The sequence below is a fragment of the Ochotona princeps genome, chromosome X (genome assembly GCF_030435755.1).
Source record: "Ochotona princeps isolate mOchPri1 chromosome X, mOchPri1.hap1, whole genome shotgun sequence".
Lineage (NCBI taxonomy): Eukaryota > Metazoa > Chordata > Mammalia > Lagomorpha > Ochotonidae > Ochotona > Ochotona princeps.
Genome location: NC_080865.1, coordinates 8,148,429 through 8,163,766, shown reverse-complemented (window position 1 = coordinate 8,163,766; position 15,338 = coordinate 8,148,429). Strand labels below are relative to the sequence as shown.

Here is a 15,338-nt window from a genome sequence, read left to right as displayed (position 1 = left end):
TGGGTTCCTTGTTCACAGAATATTGTTAGGACATTTAAAAATCTTTTGAACAGTTTATTATTATTTCCCTTCGTACAGTTTTGGAGGTATAGGGATTCCTCCTTCCCCTTCCTCGCTCCCTGTTTTCTAGTTTACCATTTTGTATCCAAGGCCCCTTCTGGTAACCTATACAAGCAACAAATTATGTACATCACTGAGGCTGCTGCTGTTTGTGGCTATTGCACACCAAGCACCGAAAGGAAAGGAGCCTAGTGAGCTTCATTGGCTGTGGACTTATTTCCTTTGGAAGAAAAAAAGCACTGCTTATGTTGTTGTAATGTATTCGTATTGGAAAAAGGTCAGATTGAAAAGGGGAAATCAGTTTAGAGGCTTTTGACAATGAGACAAACAAGAGACTAAATGACAGTTGAGCTGGAAATTATTGGCTGGACATAAGATAGGTTTTGAGGTAGACTCAGCAGTGTTTGCTGGATTGCATATAGGCAGGTAAGGTGACGGAAAAGAGTTTGGGTCAAAGATGTTACCCAGATTTCTGACTTGATTAACAGATTCAGTGTGATATCAGTGTGTGCAATGGAGGCTATTGGAGAAGGATTAGGTTGTGGAAAGTGACAAGATTTCTACTGTTCTGTGTTAAGTCTGAGGTATCTATGAGATGTCTAAGTGGCAATGTGCAATACCAATTTGGATTTCTGAATTTGGAGATGAGCCAGTTTTACATTATCAATCGATATAATAACTGGGGGGAATTAAAATTAGAATGGGACCTGAAATCGTATGGACATCATACCTTTAATATAGAGGCTGTGAGAGCCTAGGGGACTCGGCTAATAATAAAGATAGGAGTGGTACAGTACCTGCTACATATGTAGGAAGTCCTAGATTTTATCCCTGTTGTTTCCATTTTCTCTCATTCTTCAGAGGATGGGGCAGGGTGATAAATGCTGCAAACCATGTCAATTCCACATATGTATGGATGTATCATATGCAATACATTTATATTTAGTTTAAATTTTACAAATTTAATATAAAGACATATACATATGTATTAGAAAAGTATAAAAATTTTAGTTCCTAGCATGAAGCAGGTGCTCATTAAATATTAAACAACTGAAGAAATGTATGAATGAAATAAATGGGAACATCTGGGTTGCAATAGCATCCTTGCTACAATGTAACTTTGTGATGCTGGGAAGTTATCAAGCTACAACTGTCAGCTATAAAATGGCATTAAAAAAAGAACCTATCTTTTTGAATTGTATTTTTAGAAATTAAGAAAAAAAATCACAGCAAGTAACCCAGACCTAGTGCTGAATTAATGCTAACTTGTGTTGGCTCTGGGCATTCTAAATGTTCATTCATAAAACAGGAATTACTTCTGCCCTGCTCCCGTCAAGTAGGCTGTTTGTGAAGACTACAGGTGTTAATGTTAATTCTCTGAGGGCTGTTAATCCTAATGTTTAAATTAGTCTGAATGCACTATTATAGGTGCTTCTCCCCTCACCTTCCCCACCCCCTGGCCACTCTTTAGCAGGCGTATTTAAATGAAAACGTGTTTTTAGAAAGACCCAGTATTCTCCGCCTGTCAGCCCAGCTTGGTCCAGAAATTGCGCTCAAAATTACCCCCATTAGTCGCACAGTTCCCTAGCTCCAGCTCCTCCTTGTTAGGTTGGCGCCCCTCGCAGCTCTGCACGCTGATTGGTCCCTTCCTGGCCAATCAGCACTGTGCTCCCTTCTGGGGTTGTAGGGCTAATTGGATAGAGCACCAGCCAGGTCGAGACCCTACTTGGGTCGCTAAGCAGAGCTCCTTTAGTAGCCTGGTCTCTGCTGGCATAAGGCTGCGTCCCTGGTTTTTCCTGTTCTGTTCTCTGTCTCCGTGTGAGGTAGGCACCTTTGGGCTTGTGCTTGCTGCCTGGTGGAATGTCCAGCTCCGTTGCCTGCCGGCGGGTTCTTAAACATCACTGGAGTTCCTCGTTACCTGCTGTGTTCTCTTCCGTGGATGCGTGGCATCCCTGCGGGGCAAACCTCTGTGGCATTGTGTGCATCAGCAGAATGAGCCCTGGATGAAGAAGGAGGAAAGAGAGTGTGCGTTGGAGAGAAATCGGAGGAAACTAGACTAGGTCGCAGCTTTGAGACAAAGCAACTAGTAAATGTGTCTGGACCAGAGGACTTTTACAAAAAGCCTTTTGCAAGTGAAAGGGTGCAGCATAGATTTCATTTCTAAGTGCTGTAGGAACAGATGAGTTAGAGAATGCTAATTCAAGGGCGTCCGATGAACCGCAGGTGGAAGGCTATGGAGGATAGAAAGGTGCTCTTGCTCTCCTTGTTATCCCTCTTAGCTCCTTGAATGTCAGAGGTGGAACAAACTCTAGCACAGTGTCTCTTCAACCATCCCAAAATGTTGTTAATTCACAGATTGCAATTTGGTAGGCCTAGCTTGTGGCCTAAGGACTTTTAATTGCTCTCAAACTCCCGGGTGATGCTTGACTTTGACTATACTTTAAATAGGAAGGAGACTCTACTCCCATTGCTGCATTTCATTAGATGAGGAAACGGGCTGAGGTTGTCCTGTGTCACCCAGCCAGGTTGTGGTAGGGCCAGAACTGGACCCCCGCATCCTGGCCAGCCCAGGGCTGTTTTTATTGATACCAGTTGGTCTTCTCTCCCCTGTGCTTTGCTGTCTGTAACCTGATTTTCTCCTGAAGACATATTTATTTTTCTTGGAAAGGCAGCTTTTTATAGAGAAGAGAGAAAGACCTTCCATTCATTGGTTCACTCCCCAAATGGCCACAGCAGCTGGAGCTGAACTAATCTGAAGCCAGGAGCTGCTTCTAGGTCTCCCACACAGGTGCAGGGTCCTAATGCATTGGGCTGTCCTCTACTGCTTTCTCAGGCACAGGCAGGGAGCTGGATGGGAAGTGGAGCTGCTGGGATTAGAACTGGTGCCCATATGGGATCCTGGTTTGTTCAAGGCAAGGATTTAGCCACTGAGCCATCACATCAAAGGCCCAGTCCCCAACCCACCCCGTCCTCCCAGAGGCAAGAGAATTAGTTTTCTTAAGTATATTTCCCGCAAAGCAAGTGATTAGTATATAGGATAATAAATGTAGTATATGGCTATCATCTGAGAAACCTTTCTCTGAAGGTTCAGTTAGCCTACCGTGCTATCAGCTGAAGTTTTTCGCCTATTTGGTGTTCTTTCCTTTGGAAGGGTAAAGGTTTCAGGGCATGAGTCTTGGTCCATCTCTAAAAAAAAAAAAAAAAGTTGTATGAGGCATGAATAATAAAAATGGAGTAAGTGGTTTTCACAGCGAAGTTAAGGGTGGGTGCACTCAATTTCATTTTATTGCTGCTTGGCTGAATTTTGAAGGATGAGACAGAAAATAGATTTGGATTTGAGGAAGAGAAGGCAAATAAGACCATTTACTGAGTACATATCCTGCTTCAGGCTTTGTATATACAAGCTGACATTTGAGTCCTCTGCAAGTAATTGCATTTACAGGCATTTTGCAAGGAAGGAGACTGAGGCTTGGAGATGTTGAGTAGGCTGGTATAGAAGCCCAGCTTTGTATACTCCAAAGCCTGTGTTCGTTCTGTTTCCCTTCACTTTTTTTAAAAATGCTTTTCAGTGTGATCTGAGAAACTTGATGACATTTCAGGCAACATACAAAGGGACAGTCCACCTGCTTACTAGTTCATTTATCACTACTTAAGTCACTAGTAAGTCACTAAACTAATCTGCGGGGCTGTAAAATGAAGAGAACTGCACCAACATTGCTTACCCTACCCACTTTTCTGCTTGCTTAAACTCACCCTTGAAGCCGACATCTTTTTGTTTCTCTGTCCTACCAGCCTTGCTCCAACCTAGCATTTCAGCCCCGTTATAATCCTCCTCAACATGTCCTTTATGCTCCAAACTCCAAGTGCCTGGATGTGCCTGAACTCTTCAGGTTCACACCTTTACTGAGGCTTAGCCTATATAACCTAGACAGCTCGAGCTCCCTGTCTAGGTGGGGACCTCATTGTTTAAATCTGGGTCAAATATTAGCTCCTTTAAAAAAATTATTTTTATTAGAAAGGCAGATATACAGAGAGGAGAAGAGACAGAGAAGAAGATCTTCCGTCTGATGATTCACTCCCCAAGTAGCCTCAACAGCTGGAGCTGAGCCAATCTGAAGCCAGGAGCCAGGAGCCAGGAGCTTCTTTCAGGTCTTCCACACGGGTGCAGGTTCCCAAGGCTTTGGGCCGTTCTCGACTGTTTTCCCAGACCACAAGCAGGGAGCTGGATGGGAAGCAGGGCCACAGGGATTAAGACCCGGTGTCCTTATGGGATCCCAGTGCTTTCAAGGCAAGGACTTTAACTGCTATGCTATCGCGCTGGGTCCTCCTTTTTAAAGCCTTCCTGTCCCTGAGTTGATTACTGACTTTGAATTATTTCCCCGTGATATAATTTCTTAGCTCAGGCTGCTGTAACAAACTATCACAGAGTTGGTGGCTTAAATGATAAACATTTGTTTCTTATAGTTCTAGCCAAATCTCCAAATATCTTCAGCATTATGAATTTTATAGGGACATAGACATTTAGTCTCTAACAAGTATTTTGTATTTACCTTTATTAAATCACCTGTTACATTTTATACTAATATTAGAGTTGTACCCCTCACTGTTCTAAGAAACCAATATTTGTTTATGTCTCTGTTATCGGATATATCTGATACATAGTGATACTTTTGTTGAATTGCTTTTAGGGAAGTCTGTTTTCATCTAATGCATTTGAATTTGGAAGTTGTTTATGTCTCTATTATAGGATGTATCTGATACATAGTGATACTTTTGCTGAACTGCTTTAGAATATCTCCTCTGATACATAGTGATACTTTTTAAAAATTGCTTTAGAATATCTCTTAGGGAAGTCTGTTTTGGTCAGATGCACTTGAATTTGGAAGTTGAATGTGGCCAAAGTCGAGAGCTTCTTCCAGATCTCCCACTTGGCTAGCAGAAGCAAAAATATTTGAGCCATCTTCCATTGCTTTACACAATACATGAGCAGGGAGCTGGACTTGGAATAGAGAAGAGAAGCTGGTACATGAGTTGACTCCCATATGGGATCTGGCATGGCAGACAGTACCTTTATCCACTATTGCTAGAATACCAGCCCCAGTTCATCTCTTTTAAAAAATATTTATTTATTTATTTACTTATGCATCATTTGTTTATTTATTATGCAGAATGAGATAGGGAAGGAGAGAGGAAGGGAAAGAAGAAGGAAGAGGCAGAAGGAGAGAGATGTATTAATCTTCCATCCACTGAATTACTTCCCAAATGGCTGCACATTCTGTGACTTGGCCAAACCCGAGTCAGCAGCAGCCTGAAACTTCATACAGGTGTCCCATATGGGTGGCAGGGGTCCAAGGTTCTGAGCCATCTCCACACTCCTTCCCAGGTGAATTATAGCAGGAAGCTAGATCTGAAGTGGAGCAGCCGGGTCTCAAACCTGTGCTCTGATACATGATGCTAGCATTTCAGGTGGCAGCACAACCTGTGCCACAATGCTGGGCCCATGTTAGTTTTTAAATTTACTTTCCTACCCTGTATCTATAGGTGATTTATAGCTTTAATCTGATTGAATGACATCTTTGCTTGCTTGGGCTTGTGTGTGTATGTGTGCACTCATGGGCACAAGACATGCAATAATCCTTGTATGTCTTCTGTTGTGTCGTTGGAATTCTTGTGGCTAGGACTTCATGTCATTTGAAGAGCACTGACTGTAGCAGCAAGCTCCTGTACTGTATGAGCTGCCGTGTTCTTGCTGTTTAGCAACTCCAAACTTTTGTGTAATTTGTCTCCAGTGTTCTGAAGTCTACACTGAAGGCTAGGCCACAGTTCTAGGGCCACCAGAGGTTGGCAGATGTTCTGCTGGGCTTTTTATGTAGACTGTCTCATTTCATTTGAATAACACTCTGAAAGAGTATTTATACTTATCCAAAGCTCACAGATAAAGTAATTGAAGCCCAGGAGTTTCAGTCACTTGCCCAGCATTAATTGTAATAGAATCAAGATTTTAACTCTTTTTTAAAAAAGATATTTTATTTATTTTTACTGGAAAGTCAGATATACACAGAAGAGAAACAGAGAGGAAGATCTTCCGTCTGATGATTCACTCCCCAAGTGACCGCAACAGCCGATCCGAAGCCAGGAGCCAGGAGCCTCTTCTGGGTCTTCCACATGGGTGCAGGGTCCCAAGGCTTTGGGCCATCCTCTACTGCTTTCCCAGGCCACAAGCAGGGAGCTGGATGGGAAGAAGGGCTGCTGGGGTTAGAACCGGCGCCTATACGGGATCCCAGCGCATGCAATACGAGGAATTTAGCCGACGGGCTACTGCGCCAGGCCCGATATTTGAACTCTTAACTACCCAGATTTGATGTCTGGTTTTCTTCTGGAGTTAGTGTAGAGATAATCGGTTTTCTCAAGAGTCTGTGTTTCTCAAGTCTGTGTTGTTCTTGGTAAACGATGTTTTAACAATGTCCCCTTCTAATTGCAGCCCTGTCCCTGGATAACTGAATAGCTGAATCTTCAAGATGCCATTGCCAATACCACCTCCAATTCCCAAACGTGTGCCTAAGAAACCTCAGTCCAGTAAAATTCTGTTCAACGATCATGACTTACCTGAAAAGGTTAGAACAATCTGTTTGTCCTAAGTGTCTCAAATAATATTTTCACCCCTGAATCATTCAGAATATGTCTGATTTGATCTGAGAAAGTGGGGGAAGGGTGGCAGCCCTCACAGTTGGAAAAAAAAATCAGAAAATTAGAAGTTTAAAAGTGTGAAGTCTTCTTTTTTGTATAAATGTGCGGGTCAATTGAAAGCTACTCTCTATAACCTTCAGCACCAAACAGCCCTGAACTCTTGTTATTGGTCACATCTGTATGCTTACTTTCCTTGAGAAGCTAAACAGGCTTGCCAGAGCGAGCAGAACACCCTTACTTTCACTCCCCACTTCCATCCCTTAATTCACTGGCTAAATGGCTACCTTGGATGGGGTTGGACTAGGTCAAAGCCAGGAGACAGTAGCTTCTTCTGGGTCTCCCATATGGATGGCAGGAACCCAATACTTGAGCCATCATTCATTGTTTTCCCAGGCCTTAGCAGGGAGCCAGATGTAAAGTGGAACATCTGGGACATAAACAAGTACAATTATGGGATTCTGATGTTGCAAGCAGTGGGTTAACCCATGATGCTGCAACAGTTTGTTCTCAGAATTTTGTGAAGAACATCTGAGGCTTAGGAAAATTTCACCCAATAAAAGCTGTTAGGGGATAGACAAGCCCTACGGGGGATTTTATCTAACTTTTAACTCCTAGTACCCCTACCCATTCAGGCCTTGAGTAAGGAATGCACATATCTACGATAGCTAGAAAGGAGCCCTCATCTGCAGCACTCCCCTCTTCTCCCAGCTCTCCTTTGTAAACATACTAACAACTACTGGAGATAACGCTGGGTTACCAAACAGCTTTCTTCCAATATAATATTTCCCTTGTGAGGTGTATGATCATATCAGACTTTATACTTTTTAAGTAGTTTCTCTCCTTTGATGGGTTATGTACTTTTCAAAAGGCACATTCTATCAGTTAATTCTCAAGGGTGCTGTAAGGTAAGTTATTGTTCCAGATGAAGCTCAGAGGAGATTAAGTGACTTGTCCAAGGCCAACACCGAATAAAGAGCTGATCCAGGAACACGAACTCGATCTGCATGTTATTGTTCCAATTAGGAATGTCTTAAATTTGCTACGTTAACATAGGAGATCCTTAATATTAGTTGATTTATTGAGCTGATTCCCTGAAAGGGAATCAAGGAATGACTAGGGGTAGCAGCGACAGTAAATCTTAGAATAACCATAAACTTGTGAGGAGTAAGAAGAAAAATTACCACCACCAAATTATTTTCTCATTCTGAGGGTCAAACTGAAGGTTGTCTTGTCTCTGTCATTGGTGAGTACTTCTCACAGAGCTTCTTTAAATGGCTGAGTGGAAAAATGTCCTTTTATAGCATTAGTTAAGGTTTATTCTATGTATCCTAAGTCATCCAGAGATGCCGGAATTTCCCCAGAACCCTGAATATGCTCCATAGTTCATGAAGAGAACATCCACAACTTGCATATGCTAATTCACCTCTTACTTTTTCAGAGAGCGGTGATACCTTCATCTTCACCTCGAGCAGTATTCTCAATGAGATTAGCTTTAGAAGATGTCACCAATGTGAGTATGTTATACCAATCCTGCCATGTCATTTTTGTAATTGTTATTTTTGATGATGATTACATGTTTGGTCAGGGTGGGAAGGGTTGAGGGTTAGGGAAAAGTGGGTGAAATCATTGTTTTGAAATTTTCTATTCTTGACTCTAGAGGAAGGAGGGAGAGAAAGGGGAAAGCCACATCCAACCTCCCAAATGTTCCAGTACCCAGGGATTGGGGAACTGCTACCCAGTATCAACCCAGGGTCCCACTATAGTGCATGTTCTGAGGGTTCTGACCAAGTGGTTTGGATAGTTCTGAAATGCTTTCAGTTTTACCGATTCAGGGGTGATGCAACCCTCCCAATGTCCATTGGCTGACATAATCAACCTCAAGTCTCCATTCACCCAGATCTTGTTGTCATCGTTTGCAGGGGTAGTTGTCCATTTTGCTCTGTTCTCCTTCCTCTGTGATGGTACCAAATGGGCTGCTCTGTTCTCCATATGCATCAGGGTCTGTGTCCACAGCTATACTTTTTTTTTTAACTCGCAGGCAGGCCCAAGGACCTGGGTCAGGTGACCTGAGCCCCACCAGATCCCCCACCCTTGGGGGCTCACAAACCCAGCACCCACCACTCAGGCAGGTCCCAGGACCCGGGCCAGGTGACCCGAGCCCTACCAGATCCCTCACACCTGGGGCTCATGAGCCTAGCACCCCCTTTGCAGGTGGGCCCAGAATCTAGGCAGGGCAATTTGATTCCCACTGGATCCCCCACCCCTGGGGCTCACAAACCCAGTACCCACCATGCAGAGGGGCCAGCTCTGCCAGATCCCCTGCCTCTGGGAATCATGAACTTGGCAGGTACCCACTGACCCCAGGCTGGCATGGATCGCCTCACCTGAGCATTCACTATGTGTTGCGCAGTCTGGCTCAGTTCAACAGGCTCCTAGTTCCAGCTCCTGCTGGTGGATGCTGCAGCCTAACCCAGTACAGCCAGAACACTGTCCCGGCCCCAGTGTGAACTGGCTGGTGTTGTGGCCCAACTTGGACCTTTTGCACCCTGTCCTGGTTCTCATATCTGCCAGTGGATGCTATGAACTGGCCCAGCTTGTTCTGTCCCCAAACCTGACCCATGTATATGCCATCAGGTACTATAACCTGGCATTGTCTGGGCTGCTCCTTGCCTTGGTTCTTGCGCTCACCTGCGTCCCAATGAAGGAGTTTCCCAAGCTCCTCTGTCAGGTTTCCTCCTAGTGGCAGATCTCACACACACCAGTGGGTCCTTGGCCCAGGCTGACTGTCTGCCTCCTGTCCTGGCAGGAACAGTGGTTTTGCTCAATCAGCCCACGCTCACTCTGGTTCTTACTGTTGGGTGCTACAGCCCACCCATGCCTGGTGCATGCCCAGACACAGCTCTTGCGTGGTTCAATGGGTATCTACACTTAGCCCAGCCCCTTCCACACCCACCCTGACTCTCACGAGTCCCAGTGGGTACTGGAGTATAGCCCACTCTGTCACTCCCCAGACCTAGTCCACACCCTCACTGAGGGAGGCTGTAGCCATGTCCGGCCCGGCCTACTGCCCTCAGTCTGACTCTCGTTCTCACCAGTGGGAATCCCAACCCAGCTGCTTTGTCCCCTTAGCTTCCCAGTCAGGCCAGTTCCCATCCACATTTCTTAGGTGTGCCAGTGGAAATTGCAGTTCCACAAGGGTGAGCCCACATATCCCCAATGGATTCTGCCACCAGACCCGATTCTCTCACGTGCTAGTTATTGTCATGGCCCATCTTAACTTCACCATTCCCCCGTTCTGATGGTTACTATGATCTTTCCCTGTCTGGTAGGCCCCAGCCTTAGCTTTAGTGTGTGCCATGAGTTGTGCTAGATGATGGTCAAGGCTAACTACCCCAGCTCAGGTCTCCCATGTGTGCTGGTGCTTCAAACTGAGCCTGAAAGTTATTCCCATTCCCCCCTCCAAACTGCTTGGTCTCAGCACCCCTGCTTACCTGAAAGTACAGTGCCCTTTTCCATGGATGCCCCTCAGTAGTCATTGCTCTCCTGCACATGAACCCTGCTTAGCCTCACTTTTTCCACAGCCCATACCCCATGTAAGCCCACACGCCCAAGTGCCTAGAGCATGTCACTCGAGGGCCCAATCTGGAGTCACCTCTGCTGTCTGCTGGATGAGCGGAGGCAGGCGGACTCTGCATGCCCCTGAAATCCCCCGCTGCTGCTGTTGAGCATGCTGGATCAAGGTGACTCCAGGCGAGCCCGATCTAGAGTCACCTTTGCTGCTGGATTAACAGAGGCAGGAGGACCCTGTGCATGCACCCATTTTAAAAAATATTTTACTTTATTGAAAAGGCAAATCATTTATAGAGAGAAAGAGCTTCTGTCTGCTGGTTCACTCCTCAAACGCCCACAACAGGTAGAGCTAAGCCAATCCAAAGCCAGGAGCCAGGAGCTTCTTTCAGGTCTCCCACATGGGTGCAGAGTCCCCAGGACTTGGGCCATCCTTCTACTGCTTTCCCAGGCCACAAGCAGGGAGCTGGGTGGGAAGTGGAGTAGCTGGGATATGAACCGGCACCTATATGGATGTTGGCATTTGGAGCTAGAGGATCAGTCAGTTGAGCCACCACAGCAGTCCTTCTCCCTCCCCTCCCATCTTGTCATTTTGCTTAATAAATATCTTCCTCCTGGAGGGAGTTTTCCAGTTTAATCTATCCCAAAGCTTCTCGAAATTACTGAGACAGGTTTTATTTAGAATAAGTGACTTACCTTCAGAAACTACAGGGGTAGTTTTACTGGCACACAACATCTGGTTAATTGATAGAGTTTTTTAGAAGTAGCAAACAGTGCTGAACAGATATAAAATTATAGCTAACAGATATGGCATTTCGATAAAGTCCAGAAATGGCTCAGCTGGCTGGTTGTGTCTTGGAGGCAAGTACTTTGTAGAATCATTGTAGATGAGGACAGTGTTTATCAGTTCAAATACCATGGGCATTTTGGGCAGGATAATTTTTTTGTCTAGGATTAATTTCAACTGGCATTAACCCAGTCATGGTGACAATAAAAAATACTTACTGAATTTACAGACTGTTGACAACTGTAGTTCTGTGATTCAGTCTTCAACTATGAAGAGCTAGATGCCCAATCTTGACAACATTTTTTTTTAAGATTTACTCATTTTTATTGGAAAGACAGACTTAGAGAGAAGGAGAGACAGAGAGAAAGATCTTCCATCTGCTGGTTAACTCTCCAAGTGGCCTTAATGGCTGGAGCTGAGCTAATCTGAAGCCAGGAACTAGGAGCTTCTTCTGGGTCTCCCATAGCAGGTGCAGGGTCCCAAGGCTTTGGGCCATCCTCTACTGCTTTCCCAGGCCACAGGCAGGGAGCTGGATGGCAAGTGGAGCAGCTAGGATAAGAATCGGCAACCATTTGGGATCCCATATGGGATGCAATATGAGAATTTAGCCACTAGGCTATTGTGCCGGACCTTTGCCTAGAATTTTTTTTTTTTAAAGATTTGTTTATTTTATTACAAAGTCAGATATACAGAGAGAGGAGAATCAAGATGGCGGAATAGGGTAAGGACACGTTTAAACGGATGGAAAAACATTTAATCAGGATGAAGCAGAGAGGACATATTTCAGGAAATAGGAGAGGACAGAACAACAGCAGAGGGGTACCTGGAGACTGACAGACACAGGAAAGCAGTGGGCACAGCAGTGTGGTGTTGCAGTGACTGATACTCCAGCACAGCGATCTGAACTCCACCAGCAGCCGGAACTCCACCAGCAACCAGGTGGGAAGGGACTTTCACTGGGAGCTTGGAGGTGAACCCAGACAAAGAACTGTCCGTCCTGCTGGTCTGTTTGATTTGACCAGGAGCAGAGACAGAGCAGCAGATCTCAGATGGGCAGTGCGAGAACAGAGTGGATTTCATAGACCAGTCAGCCCCCTAGAGCTGAATTGGGTGCCATTTTGCATAAGGGGGAAAGGGCAAGGGGGAAAGGACGGAGTATGCGCAGATCTGGGAATGAGCTCATTTCTGACTCGGTGAACTGCAACGACATGGGGCAGGTCTGGGTAGTCCTCAGATCTGACGGCCAGCAGATCAAGAACTGTAGTGGTGGTATGTCAGGCGCCATTTTGTACACTGTGGCAATAGCTTTGGGACTGCAGGGGACAACAGTGAACTGCGCATGTGCTGATGTTCTCTTGACAGAGAAGAGGAATAGCACCTACCAAACAAAACCAAAGGCAAACGGGAAGAACATCCCAGTAAAATGACAACAGAAGACTAAACCAGTGAACAACCCATTCCTAAAATGAGAGGACCAAAGTAACACCCATGTATATTAAACTCTGAATGTAAATGGCTTAAGCTCAATCAAACATCATAAATTAGTAGACCGGATTAAAAAACAAAACCCATCTGTTTATTGTCTGGAGGAGACACACTTCAACAAAGATCAGCGGAAACTATATCACATGGGTTTTGTTTTCTGTTGGTTTCATCTCTTCAAAACACTTTCTTCTGATTAAATCATTCAGTGACTCGTAAATCATGCAGTGGCATCATTTTCTTCAAGAAGGTTCTTGATTTTCATTTCTTCAGCTGCATGTTAGTCATTTAATAGCATGTTATTTAACTTCTTGGTGTTGTTAATTTCTTTTTTCTCCCGGATCTTGATTTTGTTTTGTGGCTTTTCATTTAAGGGGATGTATAGTAGCTGTATAATGGAGACTGTCATATCTAGTAACATGTCATTTAACTTCAGGGCATTGTAAATTTCTATTTTTCTTTCTATTGTTGATTTTGTATCATGATTTTTCATTTAAGGGGATGTACAGTAGCTGTGAAATGGAGACTAACATCCAGATGTGAGGATGCAGTGTGGTATGCATTTCTGCTTCCAGACAAAGATGGACTTACAACAAAACTGTTTACTATATCTTGACAATAGGATGCTGGACTCTCTGTCATTGTCCATGCCCGCAATGATGGACATATGACTGTGTATGAAGAACTATATGTTAGTAATGATATAGAAGAACTGGGGGGGGGGGGAGGGAATTGGGGAGGGGAGAAGGGAATATGGAGCTGTATCATAAAATGATAGCAATAATAATAAAATGTAAAAAAAAAAGTCAGATATACAGAGAGGAGGAGAGACAGGAAGATCTTTCGTCCGATGATTCACTCCCCAAGTGACCACAACAGCCAGTGCTGCGCTGATTCGAAGCCGGGAACCAGGGACCTGTTCCGGGTCTCCCAGAAGGTGCAGGGTCTCAAAGCTTTGGGCTATCCTTGACTGCATTCCCAGGCCACAAGCAGGGAGTTGGATGGGAAGTAGAGCTGCCAGAATTAGAACCGGTGCCCATATGGGATCCTGGTGCATTCAAGGGGAGGACTTTAGCCGCTAGGCCACGCCTCCGGGCCCTGCCTAGAAATCTTGAGTTGGCTTTTATGTACTACCCTTCTGATATTATTTAGGGAGCAGCAAAAGTAAAAATTAGTGGAATTTGATAATTGAATATAAAATCAGTCCAAAGTTACCTTTTGGTCTTAGAAAAGTGTAGCAACTGATCAATACTGAGAATTTGCCCTGTGCTAGGCACTATTCTACGCACAATTTAATGTATCAATTCACATTATTGTCACATTGTTGTCATGTAACCACATGAGGCAGAAATCGTAATCAAATGTGTTTTTACAGATGAAGGCAATGTTCATTTTAAAGTCTTATTTCATCTAGGTAACAGATAAGACTGGTGAACAATTCTTGCCTGATACAATAGAGTGTATTTCTGTGACTATAAGAATACCTGTATCTATTAGATGATATTTTACCAAACCCTTGGGAAGAATTGAATATGCATTGGTATAACTCTCACCTTAAAATTCCAGCTGTGTAGATAACCTATGACCACCCTTCTGCTAATGCAGCCCTATTCCTATGAGGATTATAACATATGTGCTTAATTTACAGCTTTCTGTGGAATTTCATAGGAACTATTAATTGGTAAAAAGAGCTCCCTCCCACACATGCTTATAAGATTATGTCATGAATTATTGAACCTTGAATTGGGAAACTTGGTTGAAATGAGATGGCCATACTAATCGGGAGCAGAACAGCCAATCCTAGTGTAATTCTTGGCTCCGTGTTGCAAGAACAGTGACACCGTGTAAGGTGTTTGTTTGGGTTGCTATGACAGAATAGATTGGTTAAGTTATGAATAACAGAAATATATTGCTCTCAGTTCTGGAGTCTTGGAAATGAAAGATGAAGATCTTGGCAGATTCAGTATCTGCAGAAGATCCATTCCTCATAAATGGTGTCTTTTAGCTGTATCATTACATGATAAAAGAGGAAAACAGACTCTCTGAACTTTTTTTAAAAAAATAAGTGTGCTAATTCCATTCCTGGAAAATCTGCTCTTATGACTTAATCACCTTGCAGCAGAACCCTTGTCTTAATGCAATCATATTGAGGACTAGATTTTGACATATGACTTTTGATATGACACAAATATTCAGACCATAGTAATAAGGCCCCACAGCATATGAGAAATGGTTCTGGCTGTGCCCAGTCGTTCTTTCATGGTTTTTCTTTCATGGTTCTTTCAGAAAGAATGGTGAGATTTTAGTTTTATTTTTTTAGTATAGTTTATATACTTGAGAGGGATGCACAGTCGTGTGGGCCTCTGGTCAGGGTAGGGATGCCTGAGGTAGTGAGAAAGGAGGTATAACAAATGAGTCAATGCTTTCTTCTATGGCTGTGTGGGGGTTGGAAAGAGGGAGCACTTGCTGTCAGACTACATCAGCACTCAGGGATGGGGAACAGTCATTTAATGACACCTTAGAGACCCTGATGTGGGGAAGCGTGTTCTGAGGGTTTTGCTGCAGTAGTTTTGGTAGTTCTGAGACATCACTGGCATCATAGCACCAGGGTTGAAAAAATCCTTCCAAGGTCTATTGGTTGGCCAACTCCGCCTCAGTGCAGACACAGACCCAGGAACATGCTGCTAGCTTGTCCAGGAGAACTGTCCAACCTGTTCTGCTTTCCATCCTCTGACAAGGTACTCACGTCCTCTGT

General features: G+C 44.2%; 1 protein-coding gene and 1 non-coding gene across 2 annotated transcripts in view; one reads left to right on the top strand and one right to left on the bottom strand.

Annotated features, from left to right (window-relative positions):
- Positions 1-137: 137 nt before the first annotated feature.
- Positions 138-271, bottom strand: LOC118760454 (small nucleolar RNA SNORA70). The gene has a single exon (XR_004996795.2). It is a non-coding gene; the product is annotated as a small nucleolar RNA SNORA70 (small nucleolar RNA).
- A 6,274-nt stretch (positions 272-6,545) lies between these two features.
- The window catches only part of CCNB3 (cyclin B3), a 34,693-nt gene continuing 25,900 nt past the window's right edge, over positions 6,546-15,338 (top strand). Inside the window, exons 1-2 of the mRNA XM_004588001.2 lie at positions 6,546-6,674; positions 8,186-8,257. Coding sequence (XP_004588058.2) covers positions 6,579-6,674; positions 8,186-8,257 — 168 coding nt within the window. The 5' untranslated portion in view covers positions 6,546-6,578. The remainder of the gene's footprint in view (positions 6,675-8,185; positions 8,258-15,338) is intronic.